The sequence below is a fragment of the Pseudonaja textilis genome, chromosome 1 (genome assembly GCF_049901715.1).
Source record: "Pseudonaja textilis isolate UNSWEBS1 chromosome 1, rPseTex1.2, whole genome shotgun sequence".
In the NCBI taxonomy this organism is placed as follows: Eukaryota; Metazoa; Chordata; class Lepidosauria; order Squamata; family Elapidae; genus Pseudonaja; species Pseudonaja textilis.
In genome coordinates this window covers 301,692,555-301,703,623 of record NC_141990.1, presented here as the reverse complement: position 1 = coordinate 301,703,623, position 11,069 = coordinate 301,692,555, and the positions used below count along the sequence as shown (strand labels likewise).

Below are 11,069 nucleotides of genomic sequence, written 5' to 3'. Positions count from 1 at the left end.
TAAAATCACCACCACCATCATTGGGGAATCAAGAGAAAAGTAGATAAAGATAAAAGTTGGCAATGGCTTACAACTGGAACATTAAAAAGTTAATTAACATTAAAAATTAATTAACATTAAAAATTAAAAAGTGAATACTGAGATAATGTAATAAAAACATGAACAGAATACTGTACTGGCAGGAAAAATCATTACATGATCAACTTCTCCAATAGATCGAGCGGAAAGTGGATAAAGATAAAACCTGGCAATTGTTTACAACTGGAACATTACAAAAGAAACTGAAGGCTTAATTGCTTTAGTTTTTGAAGAGCAAGGTATTTAAACTAAGGCAATCAGGCCAGAATTGGAAAAAAAACATTAATGATTCAAAGTGCAGGGTCCCTAAAGAAGGAAAAGTAGAAGATCCCACAAAACTGATCATAAGTAATAACATTAATACAGGTGCCAAAATGATTCATTAGAGCATCTTTAAAAATTGTCGTGAATGATGACATAAACTGGTGATGGTGATCCTAATGGCTATTAGTGCCAAAAATATCTTAGAAAATCTGAACATTGACAAAATTTCTTCTTGTCATTTGCAAAAGGCCATATTGTCCGAATCCCATATGTACTGCAAAGTATTACATGGCTAGCACTGTTTGTAAGATAGCTAGCAGGAAAAACAATAAGTTGTGGCAATGGCTAAGACCAGGAGAGTTGAAGAAAGAGATAGAGGAGTGAATTCTGGCTGCATAAGACCAACCGTAAAAAACAAATGCATGCTGTAAGCTGGTACTCCATTCAAAATCCAAGAAAGAAATACTTAGACTCCTTTAATCAGAGAAAAGATATCTTTTACTGGAAATCAAGTGGTAGCAACAAAAGAATTCTGAATCTGAGAAAACGGGTGCGTAAATCACATATACAAAGTAATGGCAACGTTCCCACCCCCAATAGTTCAATTGGCTCATCCAATTAAAAGTTGTGTATATCATCATGTGGGCATCTCCAGGTGGTGATGAGGCTTCTGTCCATTGACCTTGACATAGTTGGATAAAGGGTTGCAGCTGCGCATAGCATAGGATAGAAACCTAAGCAAGAAGGTACCCCCCCCCCGTTTATACAGTTCTGGTTTGTAACACCTCCAGCTCACTTCCCATAACCATTCCCCCCTCCTCTCCCCGTTACTTATGACAGCTGAAAGATGCAAAGCAAAGGGAGAAAATCTTGCAGGCTGACACATGCAAAGGCAGAACTGAGTAGACAATACAGAAAGCAAGTGCTTTCCGCAAAGAAGCTGAAGAAACAATAGACCTCACTTGGTTAGCTGCTGGGGAAAATCACATAGATTGACTACAAGCAATAAGATGACAAAGTAGTAACAGTGGTGCATTGGGGTATCTGCAAGAAATACCATTTGTCCAGAAATAAGAAATAGTCAAGGTAACAGAAAATGAAAAATGCTGAGGGCCTTTAGAATTTAGACATCTGCCATGCAACTTAACAATTGTTGACAAGTAGGACAAAAAAGACTGGTTGATGGAGTAGAGCAGGAGAGAAAGATTTGAAGAAAATCCCAAAATACAAAGATATGCAAATAGAATGATTGTGGCAAAAGAAAACCAAATATACCAGTAGGTATCTGCTGCAACATCTGAACAATATCCGCTTTAACCAAATCATCAGGCAATTTGTAAAAGACAACTGTACTTAGAACAGCTTACCTCCTGCAACCATACCTTTAATATTATTAAATAACATTTGCCTATACCAGATCCTCAGGAAGGATTTGGTAAGTGGACAAAAATGCCAAATTCAGATTAAATATCTGGTTGAAGGTGTGAATAGCCTTAATAAAGGGTTTATTGTTATTAACCTTAATTATGAAGGGTTTGGGAGCTAAGTTGAACCCCTTTAGCTGGAAGTATAACGTAAAATAAGGTGAGTGATCAATTGTAGAGATAACTGTTGGAGTTTCCACATTTGCTTACCGATGTATAGTAACAGATTGACGAAGGTAGCATTAATATAGTTTTCTTTTATAATTTTTATAATTTTGTTTACATTTGCCTCATGTTATTCCTAGGGGAGAAAGAGCACAGCTCTGGTACTTTTCTCAGAATGGAAGTGATTATACCATCTGGTTGGATGGATCTCTGTTGCTTTATCATGGACAAAGCTGATATTAAGTCCTTTATATCAAGCTATGACTAGATACTTTCAATTCATACTTCATGTTTAATTAAATTCTAAAGGCTGTAGGTTAGCTCACTGAGCATTTGATTAATAAATTATTTCTGATAGTCCCTTCTCTATGTGAAATTCCTGGGTGAGGCAGTGTCAACATCCAGCTTGAGTATCCAAATAACTCCTACAGTGTATAGTATGGAAACCTGCAACTATGAAGGCCTGAATGGCACAATGATTCAGCAAGATTGCTAAACTTTCCCTATTTTATAAGATATTCAGCTCCACTTGATTAATGACTACAGCCAATCACCAGTATTATATAATTTATTTTAAGTAGTAATGTCTGTTATGCTATTTTTGTTTCATTATTACTTTGCATATAAAATCACACAATTGGGGCCTTTAACAAATGCAGTAAATATAAATAAAAAACCCACATATCTTTCAAGTTATGTTTCATAGCAATATACAGACTTTCCTTTTGACATGGGGAAATATTGGAATATATATTTTATTATAGTCTAAAACAAAAAGTATTTTGCACTGTATTAAAGTACAGAATACTGAAGTACAGAATTCATGATAAGATATAGATAGTATACCACTCTTAGAAAAAAAATATTTCAATGATTATTTTAGAAAGAACATTTGTAAATATACCACTAAGCTATAGAAGTATTTTTATCAGTTTAAATCAAGGGTCTTCAAATGTGGCAAGTTTAAGACTTGTAGACTTCAACTCCCAGAATTCCTGAGCTAATGTGACCGGAGGAGGAATTCTGGGAGTTGAAGTCCACAAGTCTTAAAACTGTCAAGTTTGAAGACCCCTGGTTTAAATGTTTAGATTCTCCATATTCTGACTTCTGACTACCCATAATTTTAATCATAGACTAGATAATTACAAACAACAAAATGGATAAAATGTATTATAAATACAAACCACCTTGTCTACCTATGGCCAAAAATTTAATCTGCACAAGAAGAGACAATTCCCAGTTCAGTTTTACAGGTAATCCTTCATTTATGATCACAATTGAGCCAACACTTCTACTGTTAAGCAAGATAGTACTTAAGTGAGTTCTACCCCATTTTACAACTTTTTGCCATAGTTGTTCAGCAAATCGCTGCACCTGTTGAGTGAATCATGCAGTCTTTAAATAAATCCAGCTTTCACCAGTGACCTTGCTTGTCAGAAACTGACTGGGAAGGTTCCAAATGGTTATCACATGGTGGTGCAACTTGCCATGCCAGTTGCCAAGTACCCAAATATTGATCATGTGGCCACGGGGATCCTGCAATGGATTCTGGTGTGAAAACCAGTCATAAATCACTCCCTCCCCCAGTGCCACTGTAATTACAAATGGTCACCAAACAAATGGTGATAACTTGAGGACTACCTGCATAGCATCTCATATACAGCATCTGGTTGGCAGAAAATACAAAAAATAGAGCTGTTTTTAGACATTCCTGGTCTGAAGGAGGAGTTGATAATTTTAAGGAAAAAATGTTTTATTATGTTCACCTTTCCGTGTTTATGTCCATACATCATTCTGTACATGATGTCCAACATTTGTTTCCACATTAACAGCCACAAAAAAGGTATTTGTGTGTTGTCTAGTTTGAAAGTTCTTATTTTTTAAGAAGTTGACTGGCAATACTTTGCTCTTTTGTTTGTAATGCCCGCACATCACTAAGATTATTCTCAGTATGTTAATTATCTTAAAACAATGGGCTCTAATTGCTACCAAGATGGCTGATAGATGATAATTGAAGCCTGAAAACAAACTTTTATTCTACACATGACAATGCTTTGTCCTGTTTAATTTTCCTAAAAGCATTTCCCCCTCACTCCAGAGTTCTTCAGATGTAATCTAAAATAAGCCAGCTGTCACTTCTAGCCTTATAGGCCTATTGCCTCAAAAACCAAGTCCACAATTTCAAAGCAATACGTCTGATTAGAACAAGGATTGTAACAAGGTGGGAATGAAATTCTTCCAGGACTTTGAAATCTTGTTTCCTGCTGTTGTAGTACAGACTTGCGGCTAACAGCATTACAATGCAAAAGGAAAGGCCCAGGAACAAAGGTAGGATCCCAACTGTGTGCTTGTGAGCTGGGAAACAAAGGAAACAGAAATGGATTAATGTTCTCCTTTATATATTGAAATCCTTATCACATTAGAACCTTTTTGCACTTAGTAAAAATCTTGAAGAACTTGAGAAGGAGCATGGGTTCCTCTCAGCATTATAACTACGCCACCTTCAGTCTGACCTAAGCATAGTGCATAAAGTTATCCATTACAAGGTCCTACCCATCAATGAATACTTCAGCTTCAATCTCAACAATACACAAGCACACAATAGATACAAACTCAGGGTAAACCATACAAAACTTGATTGCAGGAAATACGACTTCAGCAACAGAGTGGTCAATGCCTGCAATACTCTACCTGACTCTGGTTTCTTCCACTAATCCCAAACATTTTAACTTCAGACTGTTTACCGTTGACCTCACCCCATTCCTCACCCCTTATTCCTAAGTAAGGGGCATGCATAAGTGCACCAATGTGCCTACCATCCCTGTCTTAATGTTCCCTTTATTCTTATCTATTTCATGTATTAATAATCATGTTTATACCAATATATATGTTATCAAATGCATGCTTGACAAAATAAATAAAAAATATTGTTCTTCCAACTCAGTAATTTTCACCATCTCCTGCTCCTGTTCTTTTTGGCTTTTTAAAAATTGCTGCTCAACAACCTATATTGCCTTCCATAGCACCCTGGGACCTGTTGTACTGTAATTACTACCATCTTACTGTAATTCAGCCTGATAGACTGTAACCTTGCCTCAACAGCAATGCATTGCAGATTGAAGTACTGCATATGTGGGGCTGCTCTTAGGACAATTTGGAGCCCTACCAAATAACCTGTGGAATTGGCATTTGGATATTATGACTCCTATTCTCACCAATTGGTTTGATTACCTATTTGGTCCTGACTCCTATTTAAGGAACCCCATTGCCAAATGGTACTGTCCATGGGGTTTTCACAATGAGGTGGCTGGATAGAGTCACCGAAGCAATCGGTGTGAGCTTAAATGGACTCTGGGGGATGGTAGAGGACAGGAAGGCCTGAGGAACGTTGTCCATGGGGTCATGATAGGACTTCACGACTAACAACAATAATTGCCAAATGACTATTCATTCTTGATATATGTCATAAAGGGAAGCTATTAGGTCTATGAAATGAATCAATACACAAAAATGTGTATACTGTTCACCTGTTGCCTCTGCCTTTTTTCCTGTTTCCTCTTGTACTACTTGATCAAGTTGGTGGTCCTCATCTAACAACTGTAATTGAGCCCAGAATTATGGTTACAAGTCATGGAAGTTATTAAGTGGGTCTTTATAATCTTTTATTTGTAGTTATTGTTATGCAAATACTGTGGTCATTAAGTGACCCATTTTTTTCAATGGGCTTTTTTTTGCTGGAAACCAGAAGTTAATGCTGGAAATTGGCAAAAAAATGCTAAAAATTTTGGTCATGTGACTGAAGGACACTGCAAAGAGTCACAAAGGGTAACTGTGAAGTGCCCAAAATATGATCATGTGACTGACCATGGGGTTGTGTGTGGCCAACAGAACTTTGGAACAGGGTTGGAGAGATCTGGAGAGATCTGTTATAACTTAATTCAACCAGTTCCATTTTAGACTTCAATAGAGAGGTCAGACAAAGCTACATTTGTTTTAATATGGTTTGAATTCTAGTTTGTTAAAATTACAGTAAAATTGATGCAATTACTCTCCATTTGACAATCTTTCCTTAAACACTTAAAAATCTGAAGAAATCTTGGCAGTTTTCTAGAATAAAGCTCAGAATATTGGTGAGATTTGAAGATTTGGACCCATAACTTTAAGTTTTAGTAAAAAAAAATTTAAGCTTTAACAGTAGGGTTAAAATCTTTATTGCTTCTATTCCCTATTAAATAATGTAGGTAATTTTTTTCTAGAATTGTTTTTATTGTCCTTTTCATGCAGGCTTATCTCTGGGAAGCTCAGAATAGCTCGAAAAGCTCCTTCCTCTCTCTTGGTTTGTGGCTTTATCATATCTGTGAGGTAAAGTGGAAAGGTAGAAATATAATGATTAGAAAGGAATGAGGATTTGCACAAAGATATCAGCAAAGCATTTTCACAGACTTAACACATTGGCTAAGTTTAATAAAAGTTCAGCAGGACACGTGAGTACTGAGTGAGACAATATCATGAAATCTCAGAGATATTGGCTAGACTGGAAAGTTGAAAAAAATCCTGTTTTGTTTTTTTTTTGCACGTAATACTCAGGAACCCAGCTTACTGAAATCATTGACTCTAATGCTATTCAGCACCTGGATTGCTGCATCCTACTAGCCTCACCCTAACTCAGCCATCTTGATACTCATGATATATAACTGTTCAAAACTGTCAGAAGTTCAGGGTTCAGAACCAGGCCAGGTCATCCAAGGAACTCACAGGGCAAGTTGCTTGGAGCAGAGGCATCATTTATTTGAGAACTTACACCAAGTTACAGTTCTCGGGTATTTACCTTTATACCTTTTCTTTGTTCCTCCCAGAACAGAACCCATCCACTAGGAATTTCTGGAAACTGTAATTAGCTGACCAAGAGGGGTGCTTGTTGATTAGGCAACTTGCTAAACCTTTGGCATACTAGTTTTGGTATATCAGTTTTTCACATATCAGCTGGCTTTTTGCTTAATTTACATTGCAGCTCAAGTAGCAGTGACATTAATAGGTGTAATATTTGGTATCCTTACAAACTTTGGCCATTTTTCACCTCTTTGTTGTGTTCCTTATCTTTTTGTTTTAGTGTAATTTGAAGTGAAGTGGGAGCAAGAAAAGTGCAAGTAAGGGAGGTTGGTTATATAGCTTAGGTAGAATGTGAGGCAGATGATAAGTACCTTATCACTTAACAATTGCAATGTGTTAAATGTCCATGATGTTAAAAGGCATAATAAGCTCACAGAACCTCATGTCTTTCAATAAAAATTGTTATGTAATCTGAAAAGGTGATGTCAGACTCTTCCTGATTTTTGTATCCTAAATGAGAACAAAGGTTGATGGTGGTGAGCCTTATGCTTAATCATTTGAGAACTGAATTACCACAAGGGGGAGAACCATCCTACTTCCCCCATTGATAACATTGATTAATGCTAGGAGATGAAGTTAATTACTGGATAAAAGCTGAATAAGCTCATGCTTTGCATGAAAAATATGCAATCCTATGTATTTCATATAAAAGATGGAAAAAACATCATTTCCAACAGATATTCACAGATTTCTTTGTAAGTGAAACAACACCTTAACAAACTGACTGTCAAAACAGCACCAGTGGGTATGCCACTCTTGAAAACATGCTATAGGTAGTCCTCGACTTACAACTACAATTGAGCCCAATAATTCTTTTAAGCGAGACATTCGTTAAGTACATTTTGCCCCATTTTACCATCTTTCTTGCCTCAATTGTTAAGTGACTCACTGCAGTTGATAAATGAGTCACCCGGTTGTTTAAGTGAATCTGGCTTCCCCATTGATTTTACATGTCAGAAGGTCACAAAAGATGATCATATGACCTTGGGACATTGCAACCATCATAAATATGAGTCAGTTGCCAGGCATCTGAATTTTGATCACATGATCATGAGGATGCTGCAAAGGTCGTAACTGTGAAAAATGGTCATAAGTCACATTTTTCAGTTCCATTGTAACTTTGAATGGTCACGAAATGAACTGTTTTTAAGTTGAGGATTACCTGTACTGAATGTCCCAAATATTTCACACACACACACACACACACACACAAACACACCTGGGATGCCTCCGGGTCAATTGTCCATAAACACATGGATATTAAAGATGGATGCTAACATTAGCGTTTTAGGAACAGTAATTTCTGAGAATAGTGGTAATTTGTGCATGAATATTTTTGAAAGTCAATCTACCCAAAGTGTAATGGGGCAGAATAACAGTTGAATGGATATTATCCTGACAATGACTAGATTTAGACTGATCTGCATAAATCATATTAATAATAAGCTGGAAGAACCTATGAGCAGTCTGTATATAAAGCAGCTTCCCCTCTTTCTATCCTGCTCTGTTTTGGAAGCAATGCAAGTGTCAAGCCAGGACATGCTGATGGGTTGCAGAGCCAGATAAAACATCTGTTTCACTCAACATGGCAATTTTTATTTAAGGTGCTTTGCTATTATTTTGTAATAATGGTATTCTTTTATAAAGCTATTTGTGCATGGAAAATCTGCGCCTCAGATAATGATTTTTAAAAATTGAATAGACTACAGCCATTTGTCTGTTATATGCATATAGCTAGTAAGTGGATTTTTTTTTTTGAAGAAAAAAACAAAACCCTGCCATTGCTGTATCATTATGGGTAAAGGTCCACCATTCACTCTGGCCTATTTAAATTACCTGCTATTACCCGCTCCAGAATTCATGGTAAACACACTTAAGCTGTCAGGCCAAGGCACACGACGAAAGCAGAAGTCATAAAGTCAGGCAACCCAGCCCATAATAATGTATCAAAATGTGTGAGGGGGAAGCACAATGCTAAGAGCAAATCATTTTAAAACACCCAAGAAACTGAATCAATGTTCTCTAATAGAGTCGGGGGAACTACTTGCAGCAAATGATTTATTCATCTTTCATGAAGCCGTTCTTTCCGCTTGCAAATTATCTTTGAACAGCCTTCCATTTTCTTTGTTAAATCAATTGCTATTTAAAATTACTCTCTTTTGTGCCTTCTGTGAATAGTTGCCAGTAGCTTGTTTGCTCCATGCACATGCTGATGCAAAAGTTATTCTGCTTCCATCTCATTTATTTTTATGGTTGGTCGCATAGTCAGCCAGATGTTTAGACTGGATTTGGCATTTTGATCCATCCATCAAGTCCTTTCCAAGGACAGGGGAAAGGCAGATGTTGTTTCATGGTCTCAAGGTATTGTCACAGAAAGTAAGGTGTTCCAAATAGACTAGTGGGTTTGTTTGTTTTTTTTGCAATTGACTGATGGTGATTTGGCCAGTGTTGAAGGTGGTTCAAGTGATGCTCCAGGAGTTTTGAGATTGTACCCAAGACCTTTTGCCACAGTCATTCTACTTCTATTTGTAGCTCTTTGTATTTTGTGTTTTTCTCTAGTTCTTTCTTTTCTATTTTTTCTGCATCCAAGTACTGCCATGCCCACTGTACAGATGTTTAAATCGTACAGTCTTTCTACTGGACAACTGTTAGATCTCGGGTGTTATGTGGTGAGTGCTTGTCTGTTTGAATTCTAAAATCCTAGAGTACTTTGTCTTCTTCATTTTCTATTACTTTGTTTCGTGGTCCCACCAATTCTTGCTTGCAGACAAATGGTATTTCTTGCAGCACCATTGTTGCTACTTTGTCAGGCCCTTGTTTGTAGTCAGTCAGTGCGATTTTCTTGCAACACCTAACTAGGTGGTCCACTGTTCACCTTCTTTGCAGAGGTGACATTAGCTGTTGTTGCTCTCTTCTCAATTTTATGCATTTGTTCATTATGTATTTGTTTGTTTATTTATCAAATTTATTAGCCATCTATCTTACCACAGGGTGACTCTGGGTAGCTTACAATATTAAATTAAAAATAAAACTATATAAATAGAATGTTGCAAAACTATAAAAATAGAAAATATGATAGCTAAAAGATGGAGAGAAAGGATGGAGAGAAAAGGAGTAGCATGAGTGGGGAAAGAGGTGGAATCTGATATTAATCTGCAAGCCACCTCCAACTTGAAGCCCCTCCTTTGGACCCCCAAGCCAACTGGCAGAACCAGGTCTTTAGGCTTTTATGGAAGGTCAAAAGGGTTGGAGAGGACCTCACTCCAGAGGGGAGGCAGATGTATTCCAGTGGGCAGAGAATGACAGCAGAGAAGGCCCTTCTCTTGGACTTATCCAGAATTCCCTGGTTAATGGAAAAAGCATACCCAGGGTGGGATTCTACCGGTTCGCATGTATTCGCTAGAACCAGTTGTTAACATTTTAAGCAGTTCAGAGAACCACTTGTTAGAAGAAATTACTGGCCTAATCCTGTAAGGAAGGCAGGAAGGAAACATTCTGGTGTTGCTTACAGAAACTGCCTCTCCATTAACCCTTATTACATTCTTGGTAGGACTAGACGTCCTGTCTCAGGAACATCTCTGGAGTTTTTTTTCCCCTCCTTTGCTGGCACTTTGCTTGTGTGGAGTGACCATTCAAAGTTACAATGGCACTGAAAAAGTGACTTATGACCATTTTTCACACTTACGACTGTTGCAGCATCCCCACAGTCATGAGAGGCCAGGTGAGGAGATGTGATAGTGATATTGAATTGGCCACATCCAGCCAGTCACATGACCACCAAGCCATGTCTACCCAGTCATATGACCACCAAGCCACCTAAGCCATGCCCACAGAACCGGTTGTTAAAAATTTGAATCCCAACCCTGAGCATACCACAGATGTGGGGGACAACAATCCCAGGGGGAATGAAACAGTCCCTTAGGCAAGCTGGACCCATGCCATGAAGAGCTTTAAAGATGATTACCTTGAATTGCACCCAGAAGCAAACAAGCAATCAGTGCAGTGTATTACTGTACCATGACTTATTTATCTGAAATAAATGATCTTAGATTGCTTGTTTCTTAACTGAGCAAGAAAAAGCTGATCTGCTTCCATGCATCTTCAAATTATGTATTCAGAAATGTAATATATTAATTTATATTAGCTTCTTGCCCCAGAGACATTGCAACTAATTTCCCAGAATTCCTAGCTATTGAACATGGGGACAGAACATGTAGGTTGCTATAGTCTCCATCTATCTAGAAAGCA

General features: G+C 37.5%; 1 protein-coding gene across 2 annotated transcripts in view; it reads right to left on the bottom strand.

Moving 5' to 3' along the window:
- Positions 1-2,794: 2,794 nt before the first annotated feature.
- LOC113434894 (uncharacterized) overlaps positions 2,795-11,069 on the bottom strand; it is a 78,907-nt gene continuing 70,632 nt past the window's right edge. For both annotated transcript variants that reach the window (XM_087922264.1, XM_026698381.2), the window contains one exon: positions 2,795-4,286. In XM_087922264.1, the coding sequence (XP_087778390.1) occupies positions 4,084-4,286 (203 nt within the window). In that variant the 3' untranslated portion in view covers positions 2,795-4,083. The remainder of the gene's footprint in view (positions 4,287-11,069) is intronic.